This window comes from Hippopotamus amphibius, chromosome 13 (assembly GCF_030028045.1).
Source record: "Hippopotamus amphibius kiboko isolate mHipAmp2 chromosome 13, mHipAmp2.hap2, whole genome shotgun sequence".
Lineage (NCBI taxonomy): Eukaryota > Metazoa > Chordata > Mammalia > Artiodactyla > Hippopotamidae > Hippopotamus > Hippopotamus amphibius.
The window spans coordinates 7,687,201-7,702,880 of record NC_080198.1 but is presented as its reverse complement, the minus strand read 5'-3'; the positions used below and the strand labels follow the sequence as shown (position 1 = coordinate 7,702,880).

At 52.7% G+C, this 15,680-nt stretch overlaps 1 protein-coding gene across 1 annotated transcript; it reads left to right on the top strand.

Annotated features, from left to right (window-relative positions):
* Positions 1-1,109: 1,109 nt before the first annotated feature.
* On the top strand, positions 1,110-12,791 carry CAV3 (caveolin 3). Its single transcript, XM_057706195.1, has 2 exons — positions 1,110-1,329; positions 12,162-12,791. The coding sequence occupies exons 1-2, from the start codon at positions 1,216-1,218 to the stop codon at positions 12,501-12,503; spliced, it is 456 nt and encodes a 151-aa protein (XP_057562178.1). The 5' UTR covers positions 1,110-1,215; the 3' UTR covers positions 12,504-12,791.
* The last annotated feature ends 2,889 nt before the right edge of the window (positions 12,792-15,680 follow it).

The following is a 15,680-nucleotide window of genomic DNA, read 5'->3' as shown; positions in this document are numbered from 1 at the left end:
AGCTACCTCCTCCAGGAAGCCTTCCCTAATGTCCTCAGAGTAAGCCATTGCCTCCTATGGACTTCTAAGGCAAGTCTTTGTAAAATAACTCTGATGTAGCACTTGCCACACAGCATTACAGTTACTTATTCTCTGGTCAGTCTGTTCCCCTAGGCTGTGGGCTCCCCAAGGCAGGGAGGGGCCCAACCTGCTGGGTCTGTTTATCCCTAGCTGTTAGCAGGTCCTGAACAGAGGGGTCAGTGGGTGATGAATGCATGCACAGACCCTGCCACCTGGGGACCCAGAGTCTTCATCCTCCATGCGGTGGGGGCCTTGGGTGACAGCTGAGCTGGAAGAGGAAGCAGGGAAACTGAGCAGGCACCTAAGAGAGGTGCTCCCCACTGATGCCTGTGCTGTGTCTGGGGCCCATGGATATCCTGGAAGCTGTCGCTAAGCTGTTCCTGGGGACAGGGTGAAGGGTGACAGAAATGTGGACTCCATGTCCCCTCCGAGTGGTATCAAAAGGCAGAAGAGGGTGGTCTCCCTCCAGTCTCAGCCCCAGCCCCACCCCACACCACCATCAACCCCCCTCTGGGGGAAACCCTAGAAGTGAGAAACCTCAGCCCTGTTTCAGGCCACCAAATAGCAGAGCAGGTACTAAGGTACTAGCTGCTCCAACGAGAATCTCCACCAGAGAGCACTTCCCTTCTGCAGCCCTCTCCCTCACAAGCTCATCTCTTCCTCTCCACGAGCGTAGGCAGAGCCCCCATCATTACTATTATGGGCCCATTTTACAGGTGGGGACACGGTGGCCCAGAGAGGCAAGGTGTGCCCAAGCTCACACAGCCAGCAAGAGGCAGCGCCGGGGGCCGAGCCCTCCCTGCCTCTCAGGGGAAGCCAAGCGCAAATACCAGGGCCCCATAGCAGCCGCCGACTGTGGTGACACCAGGCCCTCGGCTTGCGTGTGAGGCCCAGCGCCCGCGCAGCCCCCTTTAAGGAGCACTGGGCCTTCCCAAAGGGCTCCAGTCTTAATTTTAGCTTGGAGGCCTGCCACCAGAGCCTTCAGCCAGCGGCAGGCTGAAGTTATGCGGGACAGCTGTCAGCCGGCACGCTGGGTGGGGCCTATTTAGCCGACAGGGGCACAAGTCTGGGGACACTGGTGTCCCTGCCCCAGGTCTTTTCAGCCCCGCCGGCCACACAGCTCTGATCTCCTCCCTCGGGTCTCCCACCTCCACGATGATGGCCGAAGAGCACACAGACCTGGAGGCCCAGATCGTCAAGGACATTCACTTCAAGGAGATCGACCTGGTGAACCGGGACCCCAAGAACATTAACGAGGACATAGTGAAGGTAGGCTCGCTGGCTGGCCCTCCTGGAGGGTGTCAGGTTGGGTGCTGGACGGGGGCAGGCTCTGCTCCAGCGCAATCGGCTTCCCTGTCTCCTAATCCCCCTTCCGAAACTAGCTTGTACCCCCAAAGAACCTTTAGTGTCAACAAGAGCAAAGAATCAGCTGCACATACAGGACCATCGACCAGGGCGGGGGAGGCGAGTCGCAAAGGAAACCCCTTACAACTCTGCAGCTCTTCCATTTGCTCCTGGCCGTCGGCCGGGGACAGACAAGGTGGCCAATGTGGGCCCTTTCCGTGCCAGGGGCATTCTGCGGTCTCCACCGTGGGCGCGGGGTTAAGCCCCGGAGGGCAGCTCCCAGCAGGGCTGCTGGCCCCTTGCAGGCGCCCCGCTTCCCCAGGGCCCCACCCAGTGCCCACTGCCCGAGGCTGGGGGTCCGTGCCCAGCACTCGTGCCTGCTCCCGGCCTGATCCCAGGTCCGGCAGCCAGGCCAGGGCAGAGGCCTCTCAGAGGGCCCCCGGGCCCCTGACAGGGAATCTCAGATAAGGGTTACCCCACCTCTGAGAGTCTCTCCCACGGCCATCCCTGAGTCAGGCCTCTTTCCTCGCCCGATGCCACCAGCAGCCCAGCTGCCTCCAGGCCCACACCTCAGTCCAGCCTCCAGCCAGTAGCCACGGGGATCTTACTACAGCAGAATTCCTGGGAGCAGGGTGCCCACCCACCAGCATCAAAGTCACTGGAAGGGCCTTTAAAAGGGCAGGTGCAGGGGCCTCCAGAGTCCTCTGAATACACCACAATCACAGACTAGCACTGTCCAGTAGAAATATAATGTGACCCATTATACACCCTATGTCAGTTTAAATTTTGTAGCAGCCGTGACTTTAAAAAGGAAAAACAAGCAGGTGAGTTTAATTTTCACGACATTTTTCACTGAACCCGATATATGCAGAACAGGATCACTTCAGTATGCAGTCGCTACAAAACAGTCATCCATGAACAACTGCACAGTCTTTCTTCATCTTCAAAATCCAGTGTGTATCTGAGACTTGAGGTGCATCTCAGGTCAGACTCCTACATTTTTATAAGAAATCCTTGTTCTGTCTTTAGATTTCATAGAATGAACAGTAGAAAATTGATTCACAAGTCCAAACTGTGCCAAACATTCTTACCAGTTTCCCAGTCACAGATTTAACTATCAGCTTTTACATTTTAATTAAACTTAAACACCATTTAGAATTCTTTAGTTGCGCGAGCCTCAGGTCAAGTGCTCCTGCATAGCTCAAGGCCACTGGATTAGACAGCATGGTTAAGGGCTTGTTCTAAAGCACAGTCCTGCATGGTCACCTTCAGAGGGACACCCCCCATGCTGGATGAGTCTCACTTCTCCCCATGGCTTCCAAACCCCAACACAATCTTGTCCCCACCTTCCTCTTCCACCTCCAGCCCTCACGCCAGGAGCCGGCCACACCAATCAGAACACACTCCTGGGTCTCTGCCAGCAGTGCCTGCCTCCTCTCCTCCATGTGATGAATGCTGCACTCAGCCTTGCAGACCCGATTCAAATGTCAACTCCTCCAGGAAGCCTTCCCCAACTCCCCCAGGCAATCAGGAGCTCCTTCCTCTGTGTCCCCGCTTCACTCATACGTAGAACAGTATCACAGCAATAGGCATTTCTAACAGCTCATATTATGCTATTATTGTATTTATAAATATCATGTGTGGTGAAGATAGGGTCCTCACAGTGCAGTTTGAAACGTGCAGCAAAGGGGAAAGTTAGGGAATGAATTTTGCAAACTAAAATGCACTATATAAATGTAAAATAGTATTCATTGTGCTTTGCCAGGTGTGATCTAGAGGGGAGAGTCCTGGACTTGACACTCATAGATCTGGTTTCAAATCCAGACTGTTCTACCTAAAAACAACGGGGACTCCATGTAAAATGAGCATAATTTACTTCCTTGGGTGAATGGACCTCAGAGCAGCGCTGTGCGATAGAAACGGGCTAGGAGGATTACAGGAGATAAGAGATTTGAGAGTGCCTAACGGAGTCCCTGGCACACAGCAAGGGAGTGCACGTGTGAGCTGATTAGGAGCCTGGAGGAGCTTGCAGGACGAGAGAACCAAGCCAGGGCCAGTGTTGACACGCAGATTCCCCTCTGGTGGGCCCTAGCCAGCTGCGGGGACACAAAAGGGGACCCCAAGGGGGAAATGTGTTTTCTGAAGGATTCCTGCAGCAGGTGACATGTGCGGAGAGGCTCTTGGGTCCTCCTGAGCCCGGAGTGAGCCAGCCCCAGGCCCAGATTATAATCCAAGGGAGGGGCAGGACGGCCCCACAGGTGCAGCTGCTCCTGTAGCCGCCAGGGACCAGGAGCCACCCTCACCTGGAGGCCCTGAGCTCCAGAAAACCATCCCTCAAAGGTGACGCAAAAGGCCCACAAATGTTCTTATCAAGAGAAGATGATTATTTGGTATATTTACTGGACACTCCCTAGTTTGGGAACTTACGTGACTGTTCTTTCATTTCTAATGAGAGATGAAAATATTTTGAAATTTAGAACAGGGATTACAAAACAGAGCCAGATAAACACCACAGACAGGTTCAAGGAGACAGGTTCACTGGTGTCATGGGCTGTGAAAGAATAAAGAAAAGGAAGAAACGGGGGACAGCATGCCTGGAAGAGGGGTTTGTCTGAACACGTGGCCTTCAGGTCACCCGGACGTCTTTCATCAACCAGGGAAAGGACAAGGGGGGGAGGAGGACAATGTGGGGAGGATGGGGGGTGTCAGAGGACAAGGGAGCAATGGGGTGAGGGGGACAGAGATGGAGAGAAAGAAACGAGGCGGAGGCAAGATGAAGGCTGGAAAGGCTCCTGTTGAGGTGGTGTCATGTGTGGTAACAGGCTCCACGTGGAAGAGGACAATGCTGGAATAAGATGGGCTATGGAGACCCAAGTCTGGTCCCAGCCCTGACACTAATTTGTTGTGTGACTCTGGGCACATCCCTTTCCCTCTCTGGGCCTGAGTCCCCGGTGCAGACTGAGGCTAGGAGAAGAGGGAGACCGACCCGCTCCACCACCAGCTGCTCAGGTTTCACACAGAAAAGCCAAGGGTGAAGCGTAGGAGATCACCTACCAGGTCCATGGATTTCACCCTCAGCAGAAGGAGGTGCTCCCTTTCGATTTCCAGCGTTAAAACGTCTCTGAACTTCCCCAAGCAAGGCCTGGTGCTGCCCTTGAACCCAAGCTGGAAAATGAGTGCCAATGGCAGCAGGAGAGCCCTGCACAGCCCAACAGACTCGACTGTAGTCTCCAAGCTCCGGGCTGCACCTGGGCAGAGAGAGGCTCACCCCATTCCCTTCGTGCCCACCCCCACTCATGGAACATGGACTGCGGGAACCATTACTGAGCGCCTGCTCCGTGCCAGGCACTGTGCTGTGGCAGAGGAGACGGATGCGCAAGTGACACCCGCTGTGTGTAGCCCCATGCCAGGCCCTGGGGGCGGGGCGGGGGGAATGGAGGCCAGCGTCCCCAGAGCTCCAGCTGAGCAGCGAGGACACCGTTCCCCCCAGACCCGGATGGCAAAGCCTCCAGCCCCTTCCCCGTGCATTCCTGCAGGACCCCAGGCCCAACCCAAAGTCCACCGGTTATCTGTGAGAGGTCTGGGGACTGTCTCATCACACTCCTCTCCTCCCCACCTCACCCTCAGGCAGCCTGGCCCTAGAGCAGGGACGCCTGAGCCCAGTGTCAGGCACACCCTTCAGCTTCTGGCTTCAACCGCTCTCCCCCAGGCACTCAGAGCAAGCCCTTCAGACAGGACCAACGGACAAACCTGACCCCAGCCCCTCGTACTATCCCCCCCACATCTGTCGCGACACCCTCCACCTTCAGAAAAGCACACAAACGGCACCTTCTGCCCCTCGGCTCAGGCTAATAAACACCCAGAGGACCCAGTAACCCGCTCCCCCCACTTCTCCAAACTGCGTTCCCAGTGTGGGCCCAGCCAGACACTCTGCTCCACAAAGATGAAGCTGACCTGGTGCTTCTTCTTGAGAGGAATCCAACCCGACAGGGAAGAGGAGACTAAAATAATGAGAATGTACAGGAGGAGGTGTTAAGCGCCTTAAATCAGCACCAGATGAAGGGTCACGGGAGGGAGGAAGACATCACTTTCCTCTGGGAAAATCAGGCACCCGCTTCATGGGGAAGTGGCACCCAAGGTGCACAAATAATGAGTATAAAGTAAAATGTGGAAAGGGGGCATCAGGCTTTCTAAGAAGAAGGAACAAAATACTCAAAGGCCACAACGTGGAGAAGAATTTTGGGCAGAGTCGGCACACGTGAGGCACGGGTATGCCGACTGTGTCCATGGCAGACATTACTAACGGATCACAGTACATTTCCTGGAAGCCGTGGAGCCGTTAGCTAGGCTGAGTTGGCACACAGGTGAAACCTCTTTGCTATGCTGTCTGCAGGAGACCAATGGGACTAACAGCATCTGAAAGGGAATTTGGGAGAGAGAAGGCAGAAGGGCAGGCTGAGGCTGAATTAGGGAAGGTCATGACCTGCCAGGCATTCCACATTGGCAACTCCTTCCTTTTGGAAACATCTTGCCCCTGGCAAGTAGCTCTAAGAAGGGCTACACGGGACTAACTCACACTGAGGTATTTATAACTTAGTGTTGTGGGCACTCTTGTGTATCAACCAGATACACCGCATTCTGGTGGTTAAAGCGAGTCACAGGGCAAGCCCAGACTTGCTGGGGGCCGAGACTGTGCACGGACATAAGCGCTGAGAGGCGTGACTGATCGGGGGTCATCTCTGGAGACGAGGAAACCTCCCCCAAGAAGCTGGTGCACAGCCAAGCCTAGAACGCAACCCAGGCTACATCCCTGCCTCAGCTTCCACCAAGGTAGCCGGTGCTGAGATGACCTTGGTCAGGAAGACGACAGAGGAAATTCAGGCTCAGGCTATGAGGTCAGGCCAACGTGGGCTCCGCCCTTGCTTGTCCCTTACAGGCTGGGTGAAGGACTGGATATCAAACACGTGGCCAGAAACTGACAGCTACAAGGGCCCAACCGTGGGCGTTCCTATGGTTATCCCAGACTGTACAGAATTCTATTATTGTTATTACCAAATATAACACATGAAGCAAACCTCTGCCATTTTTCAACTATTCTGCAGCTATCACCTCATTTTAGCTTCCTGCTTTATAGGCCAATGCTTCTCAGGCTATCTGGGTGAAGGGCCAGTTTTATTACTATTATTCCAATCTGCTGTACACCAACAGTTTGCAAAAGTCAATAAAAATTAAATACTAGAGAGATGAAGTGAAAAACAGGCATTGACAATACAAGCTTCAATTTTTATTATTATTAGAATCAACAGACATAAAATTACTGGCTCAAATTGCTGTGACTATTTCCAAACGCCTACTCTCAACTTCTGTACTTACCTTGCTGGGAGAGGAGCACTGACTCTGGTCCACCCTTTAAGTAGCAAGGTGAGAAAACTAAGCCTCAACAAAGCTAAGCCACTTTGCGTCTTGATTCCAAAACAAACTCCATGTCACTAGGGATGCTGCCTCAATCCTCTAGGTAGAGTTAAAACAAACAAACAAAAAACTAAAAACAAACAAAAAACAAGAAGCCCAGAGAGGGAAAGCATCAGGCCCCAAATCACACAGTAACTCAGTGGACAAGTGGAAACTGGATTCAGATGTCTGTCCCTCTGCCTAGAGCCATTCCCCCCACCCACAGAGAGCCTGGCTGAACTGTGCAGGGCCCCGGATGCCCGAGGACTGAGTCACGCAGGCATGTGGGGGAGGCATTTTTGACAGGGGTGGGGGAGGGGGTGGCCGCTCACCACCCCCACATCCTCCGGCGGCGCCCAGCCCTGCTGTCCTGCACCTCTCCTGCCCTCTTGGAGAAGGTGGGAGCAGCACCGGCCGGTTCCGATGAATCAACTAGCTCTCTTGCTGTTCCAAAAATAAATATGCCAGAGAAGTAGACAGCAACTGAGCGAGAGGCCACTTTCTCGCCCTCCTACCCCCAGCCCCTCCTAGGGCTGCACACCAAGCCCTGTGGCTCAACCCATGGACCCAGCCCCCACCCTCCCAGAAAAAGCCATCTTCCCTCCAGTTCCGGAAACGAATTAAGAAATGAAGTCACCGTCTGCTTCTGATACGCTGGCATGTCTGCCTAGAGCTGCCTGAGCCAGGCCTTATAAATATCTCCCCAAACTAGTGCGGTGACCAGAGTGGTCTCAGTGCTCGGTCCCGGTTAGGTTAGCAGAACGGCTGTCTCCTCCCAGGACGGCCCATCCCTCTGAGAGCAAGTTTTCAGATTCACAGACAATGGAGCAGGTGCGCTGTGCACAGTACCCAAAGGCAATTACTGGAAACAATTCAAATGCCAGCAACAACAGCTTCTGCCTTCTGAAAAAAAAAAAAATCATTAAAAGGCATAAGAGAGATACTTGGGGGCAGGATTATTACCATAAACAGAGAAGGAGGGAAAAGAGGACCCCATCCATCTTCCAGGCGAAGGCTGAGTATGCAGGCACACACACAGCTGTGACCAGGTAGGCTGGAGAACTGTTGTACTTATGATCTGGGGTGTCAACAGTGTTTCTGAGTTATATTTTCATAGGACCTTCTGAGCAATTGAACAAATGATTACTGTCACTGGGCACTTACCATGTGCCATGTATTGTACTAAGCACTGCCCAAGAGGAGGTGTGCCTAGCACAAAGTGGGTGCTAAATAAGTATTTGTTTGGATGAATGGATGGATGGGTATGAATGTGTGGATGGATATGGAAGGATGGATAGGAGGATGGATAGAGAGATAAATAGGTAGATGGACATGAATGGATGGATGCAGATGGATGGATTGATGGATCCATGGATCAATGGATAGACTGGTGGATGGGTGGGTGGGTGGGTGGATGGATGGACTGGTGGATGGATGGACTGGTGGGTGGATGGACTGGTGGGTGGATGGGTGGATGGACAGGTGGGTGGGTGGGTGGAAGAATGGGTGGGTGGGCGGGTGGGTGGATGGATGGGAGAATGGATAGGCAGAAGGATAGGTAGATGAACAGACAGTGGGAGATACATGGATGGAAAAGAAATTATTTCTGTTCTTCATAACAAGGTTGTAAGAAGTAGCAAACCCATTTTACAGATGAGGAAATGAAGCTCATAGAGGTTAAGTTATCTGCCAAAGTCACTCAACAGACCAGCAACTGTACTGGTGTGCATACCCACCTTTGGGACCTTAGCTTCCTGTTGAAAAAAGCACTCTGTCACAGCCACCAGCAGCTAACAGTTAGCAATCAGGGATTCTGTGCCGGGCAATGTTCTGAGTATTTACATGTCTTTCCTTATTCAATCCTCCAATAAACCTAATGAGATACAATCTAGGATAATAAGGCATAGGAAAGCTAAGACATTTGCTAAAGGTCACAGAGCCAGTAAGAGGCAGAGCTGGACTCAAACTTCAGCATTGTGACACAGTCAAGGGCTCTCTTCCACTTTGTCACTTCTTAGAGGCCAGATACACATCATCAAATGTGTTGAATGGAGGAATATGCTGAAACGAGTGAACAAAGCAGGCCGGGCTGCGGAGGGGCCGGGGAATTGCTGACTGCCTGGAGCAGAGTGGGTGGCTGCAGAGACCTTAGGGAACCTCTCTCTGGCCAAGAAGCACCAGACATCAGAGGGTTCAGTCACCTTCCCTGACAGCGGGCATCTGCCTTGGGGTCTGACCCTGGCTGGGGCCACACAGAGAGCTTCGATTAGAATCAGGATGTGCAGGTGCACCTCTCTGCCCAGCTGGAAGTGAGGAAGCAGGGCCAGGGTCACCTGTGAGTGGGGAGACACGGTCCTAAGGGACAGTCACAGGAAGGGCAGGAGCGGCCCCAGGCGCTGAATGGGAGAGCGGAGGAAAGAGGGAGAGCCTGCTGAAGGGCAGGGACACGCCTCGCCGAAAGGCCTCCCTCTACTGCCGGGGCCCGAACCAGGCTCCAGAGCCCAGCCTGGGTGCTAGGAGGCATCGAGCACATGCCCGGCAGGGCCGTGATGGGGGAGGGGTGGGCTGCAGAGGTCAGAACACCTCAGTCAGCAGGATGCAGGCCCTGGGGGTTTGAATGAACCTCCAGAATCATGGTGCATGTAGCCAGGTCAAGGTTGGAATGGTCCCCTGGGGCCTACACTCCCCAGCTTCTGGGATCTGAAAGCTCCCCCAAGAAACAGCAACTCTGGACTTCTGCCCATATAGACCAGATGTAGAAAGATACCAGCCCTTTTCATCCACTCTCCAAAGCCATGGGACGCTCCCCAACCAACCTGGGCCTTCTTTTCCAAATATCCGGCACACCACTCCCACGTCTCTGCCTCCAAATTCCCAGGCCCCCAAATTCCCAGCCACCCACCACCTCCTAGAAGCCCTCCAGGAAGAAGGACTATCCTTCCAAGGAGATGAGGACCATATTCATATCCTTCCGTCCAGCTCTTCCCTTCCAACCAGGGGGCCGTATGAGAGGTTAAGTGATCTCTGCTGAACTCCCAGAAGAGAGAGCTGGAGACTGAGATTTACGAGAGGGTTCTGAGAGGCACTCTGATTCCCCGAGTCAGCTTCTGCACATCACCTGCAGCCTGAAATCTCGCCCTGTGAACTCTGCTCCCCATCAGTGTACCACCTCCAATGTGGGGCCGCACCCTCAGCTGTCTCCAGGGGAACCCAGGGACTTGAGGCCTGTCACAGGAGCTCAGAATCCAGCCATGTGAGAAAAACAGGGCTCAACACTGGACATACAACATGGTCATGTCCACTCCCCCCACCAAAAGAGTTACACTGGAAAGAAAAACACCAAAGTAATAGTAATTTTAGTACCAGAGAAATACAAATGGGAGATGCTTGTTTTGTTTTTGCTAGTCCCTTAATTTTCTGCAATGTGGCTATGTTGTTTTATAAGGACAAGTAACTTCGATAATACCTTTATGCGTGGAGAGGATCCCTCCCCCCACAAGTGGGAGAACAGTCCACCTGGGAGACTGAAGTTTGAGCTCTGGCCTTACTGGCCCCCACTCCCCCTCAGCCCCGCCCCCAATTAGTCCGATTCACTCATGCCTTCATTCAACAAACTACTATTAAAACAGCCCAGGAACACACTGCCCTCCTTTTACAGACAGGACTGCTAAGGCTTAGTGCCACTGAATGACACCACATGTAAGAAAGTAGCTATGCTTAACGCACAGCAGGGGCTCAAGAAAGGTTAGTAAAGTGACCTGGCTAAAAGCAATCTCCTGTGTTTTTTCCCCTCTTCCCAAATGGGGCCTCAGTCACCACTTCAGGGCGATGTGTGAACAGGATTCTCTGAGTGCCCACGTTCCTCCAAGCTGCAAAGAAGGGACGGGGTGGGAAGCAGGAGAGGAAAGTCTGAGGTCACTGCAGGACCAGGGCAGAGAGAACAACGCCTGCGTCCTCTGCAGGAAGTGCGCTCAGATACAGACGCCTCCACCCGCCAGGACGGCGTGGTCCTCACCTCACCACGTAACACAGCTCTCAGACCTGTGCACCTCCCTCTACCCACCTCCATCACCCCAAACCAGGCTGCATCCAGCTCCCCACCACGTGCATCCTCACTTTCGCAGCACAGCCCCAGCCCAGGCAGCCAGGAAGAGCCGCTAAAAACTCAGATCAGAGACGCAGAGAACACACTGGTGGTTTCCAGAGGCGGGAAGGGGGCTGGCGAAAGGGATCAAAAGGTACAAATGTGCAGTTATAAGATACGTAAGTCCTGGGGATGTAAAGTACAGCATGGTGACTACAGTTAATAATACTGTTTTGCATATTTAAAAACTGCTAACGGAGTAAACTGTAAAAGTTCTCACCACATATACAATATGTGTGGTGACAGATGTTAACTACACTCAGTGTGGTGATCATTTCCCAATACACAGTAAATCAAATCATTACCTTGAACATCTGAAACTAATATAATGTTAGATGTAAATTATACTTCAGCTGAAAAAAAGCTCAGATCCGGCCAAGCCACTCCCTGTGCAAAAGCCCTCAGAGGCTCTCATTGCACTCAAGTCCCCATGCCTGCCCCACCTGGCCTCTCCAGCCTCCCTCCGGCCATCCTGGGCCTGCACCTGGCCTTCCAGAAGCACCTACACCTCCCCAAGATCACACACCATCTATCCCACTAGGTCATAGCAGCTGGTGCCCCAAACGCACTTTTCCAGCCCACAACCTCTCCCTCCCCCGGCTACCTCCAGGTATCAGGTTAGCTAGATGTCGCCTCCTCCAGGAAGCCTTACCCCCAGAGTTAAATGTCGCCCTGTGGGTGCACACAACCCCTGTCCTTCCCTTATCAGAGCACTGGTCACTGGGGTGTAACTGCCCACCGTAAGCTCCAGGAGGGCAGGAACCTTTGCCTGTTCACCATCCTATCAGCAGGCACCCGGTAAATCTTTTCGGGATGACTGACTGTCCAATTCCCTAGGATTGTAAAATAATAGAATTTCAGAGCCATGGCTCCCGGCCTGTCTCTAACTTTGTTTCTCTAAGTACGTTACTCAGCTCCTGGGGGCCTCTCATCCACCCACGAAAAAGGGGACTGGACCAGCTCCTGTGCCTCACTACTCCAGGGCAGCACCAGTGTTACCGGGGAACTGGTCGGAAATGCACAGTCTCAAGCCCTGGACTTGCTGGGGTCCGAACCCCGGGGGCAGGGTCCCAGGCACCTGGTTCAACAAGCCCCCCAGGGGTTTCTGACGCTTGAGCAGTGGATGGATGCTGTGACCAGGGATCCCCCTCCCGCCCCGCAGGTGGATTTCGAAGACGTGATCGCGGAGCCCGTGGGCACCTACAGCTTCGACGGCGTGTGGAAGGTGAGCTATACCACCTTCACCGTCTCCAAGTACTGGTGCTACCGCCTGCTGTCCACGCTGCTGGGCGTCCCACTGGCCCTGCTCTGGGGCTTCCTGTTCGCCTGCATCTCCTTCTGCCACATCTGGGCGGTGGTGCCCTGCATCAAGAGCTACCTGATCGAGATCCAGTGCATCAGCCACATCTACTCGCTCTGCATCCGCACCTTCTGCAACCCGCTCTTCGCCGCCCTGGGCCAGGTCTGCAGCAACATCAAGGTGATGCTGCGGAAAGAAGTGTGAGGCCAGGTGGGCGAAAGGGATGGCGGGGCAGGGGAGCTCTTTCTGAGGACTGCTGTTCCCCCCGAGACGGGTGCACACAGAATAGGGAAGCCAGAGAGAAAAGACAGTCCACCACGGAAGCGGAAGCGCAGTGGCCTTCCCTCTGCCCCCTGCCCCACCACGATGCCCCCGTGCCTGGGCGCCAGGGAAGACCCTTTGCTAAGAGGCAGCTACCACAAATCTCTGCATTCACTTGTACTGTAACGGCCCTCAGCTCCCACTCGGGATGCACCCCCGCCCCCCAGGAAACGACCAGTGACTGTTGGCATTAGGAGGGTGGCTCCAATAAAGGGTTTCGGCTGCATCTGGGAAATGCTGTGTTTTGCATATATCCATAAAGCGGGTGCACATCCTGACAGGCTCCAAAAATATATTTTGCTGCCCTGAAAAGCATGAGGGGCAAGCTGGTTGGCCCTTCTCTCAGCCAAATGCAAGAACCAGAGTTTGGTTTCTCTTGGGATTGTTGTTTGCTGGGTATCTGCTCCCGCCGTGTTCCTTGGGAGCTTACTTCCCATTGAGTCCTGTTGCCCTTGGGCCATTCAGTGGTTTCCACAGAAGAAAATGGCCCCTGGACTGGAAGGGGCAGGTGACACTCCCTGGGAACCGCTGAGGGCAGGGCTTGGGTTCAATCCTCCCCTTTAGCTCAGACACCGAGCCCCTGGCAATGCTTCTTGGCATGTACATCCTCAGCCCCCAAGGGATGTGGTGATGGCATCAGGCCCAATTTGTGCATGTGTGGACTCACCATGGAAATAAAAGGCAACAGAAAGGGCATGTCCCATCTCCTGTCCACTACCCTCATCGGGGGGAAAAAAAGGAAACAAAACAAAAATCTTACATTCTTTAGGGATGCTTTTCCCAAGTGTGTTATCCTGAACTAAGTCCTCAGAAAAAGGAAGGGGGTGGCTTTTGTGCTTAAATTTGTTTGCAAAACGATGTATTTCTCTCAGAGATTTTCAATAGACCTTAGTACACTAAAGGCTCTGTCAAGTACTGCAGTAAAGAAAGCGGTTTAAGCCAATAGCCCCCAATCCTCTTTGATTTTTTTTTTCATGCAACATCCATATAAGTCTCATAAAATTCAGATTCCAAAGCACTTTCCAAGTTTTCAGAGGCATTGTCTCACTGGCACCCAGCCATGACCCCAAGGGTCCTGGGGTGATGTGGTGGAGGGGACCATATGTGAACCAGACACAGGGTACAGGCAGCCTCAGTTCTGTTCCTGCGTCTCCTAGTTGCCTTCTCTGGCCTCAATTTCATCATCCACAAAATGATCTCTAATGTCCAGTTTAGCTCTTTTTATCCATTTTTGTTTTTTCCAGTATCTCAGTATATTTCAAACACAAAAGAATGTTGAAAAGGTTTGCTCTGAACACCTACTTACCTGCCACCTAGGCTCTATGATTCATGTTTTACTGGTCCTCCATTGTCCCATCTCTATCCACCTATCATCCGCCAATCTCACATTTCTTTATGCATTTTTCAATAAGCTGCAGGTATAGGTATATTTTACTCCTGAACACTTCATCATCATCCCTTTTTTTTTTTTTTTTTTTTTTTTTAATTTATTGGCTGTGTTGGGTCTGCTGCTGCACAAGGGCTTTTTCTAGTTGCGGTGAGCGGAGGCTACTCTTCATTGTGGTGCGCGGGCTCCTCATTGCTGTGGCTTCTCTTGTTGAGGAGCACAGGCTCTAGGCGCATGGGCTTCAGTAGTTGCAGCAGACAGGCTTGATAGTTTTGGCTCTTGGGCTCTAAAGCGCAGGCTCAATAGTTGTGGCGCACGGGCTTAGCTGCTCTGCGGCATGTGGGATCTTCCTAGAGCAGGGATCGAACCCGTGTCCCCTGCACTGCCAGGCGGATTCTTAACCACTGCACCACCTAGGAAGCCCCATCCCTTACTTTTTGCGAACAAGAAAGTCACCGGCCAGAGAGGTCAGCCAACTTGCCAAAAGCTGCACAGCTGGTAGCCACATTGGTGCTGTGGTTCCAGCTCACTTCTCTCTGCTCTGCCAGGATCTCTTCATGTTCTCAAGTGGACTCAGAGGCCAGGCTCCTCCTGCTGAAAGGTTTAAAGCCAACACGGCTTACAACCTCTCAAAGGGCCCTCCCCTCAAATGTCTCTCACTTCGTTAGGCCATCCGTTTCAGACTTGGACTCTTGGGTTACGCAGACTTTTGACCACTGTGGCATTTGCTATGACCTGACTTGACCCTGACTCCAATTTTTCAAGCTGGCTCTCCTTCTCTAAGGGCCGGACTATGGCAGATGCTCCATCACCGTGACGTTCACAGGGTTGGAGAAAGGACACACATCTAGATACACATATGTCTGAGGAGTTGTTCCTTCTGGGACTCCTCTTTAGAAGTAACAGGCAGGAGAGCACGCTGGTGAGAACAGGCCAGAGGAGGGGATGGTGTTCCGCTCTCTCACATGCTACATCCAGCTCATCGGGGACTCTTGTTTAAGACAAGGAATGAATACAAACCCACCTGTGATTCTGCAGGTGGCCCCCACATCCCACTTGAAGAAACATGCCTTAGGGTCCCTTCAAGGTGACAATCTAGAACCCCATTATGTCCAGAGGTAGACAGTGGCACATGGTGGGTGTGGCCACATCATACAAGAGGTTTGTTCATGGGTCATAGAGCATCTTCTGATAGAACTCTGATAAATGAGAGAAGCTGTGACCCAAGAGATTGGGAGCAGGTCGCCCCCCACACCTGCCACAGCCCAGATGCACCTATGTCATAATCAGGCAGATTATGGGGATTCAAGGGAAGTCCGGCACGGGAATTCAAGCCTGCAAGCCACCAAACATGGTCACTGTTCTCAGAAGAAAGAAAGAGGGCAAAGCAATGTATGGAAAAACTATGTTTATTTAAGTGCACCTTTTATAAAGCAGCTAAAAAGCGGGCATCTCATTGTCAGGTGTGTCACTCACCGACTGGCACAGACAGGAGGTACCACAGAAAGTCATCAAGTAGGACAAAATTGAGAAATTCACATTTTGCATTATGGGGTGTATCACTGCAATTAAACAGAAAAGGTTAAGCACTTTGAAACCAGGACCTTCTTAAAACGCAGCCTTCTGCAGTCACAACCCATAGACTCATCACCAAAGGAGACCAAATGCTGTGA

Bases quoted from the DNA above. Each gene is read 5' to 3' on its own strand.
- CAV3 (XM_057706195.1), top strand. From the start codon at position 1,216: ATGATGGCCGAAGAGCACACAGACCTGGAGGCCCAGATCGTCAAGGAC. The intron at 1,330-12,161 runs GTAGGCTCGCTG...CCCGCCCCGCAG, and splicing joins TTAACGAGGACATAGTGAAG to GTGGATTTCGAAGACGTGAT.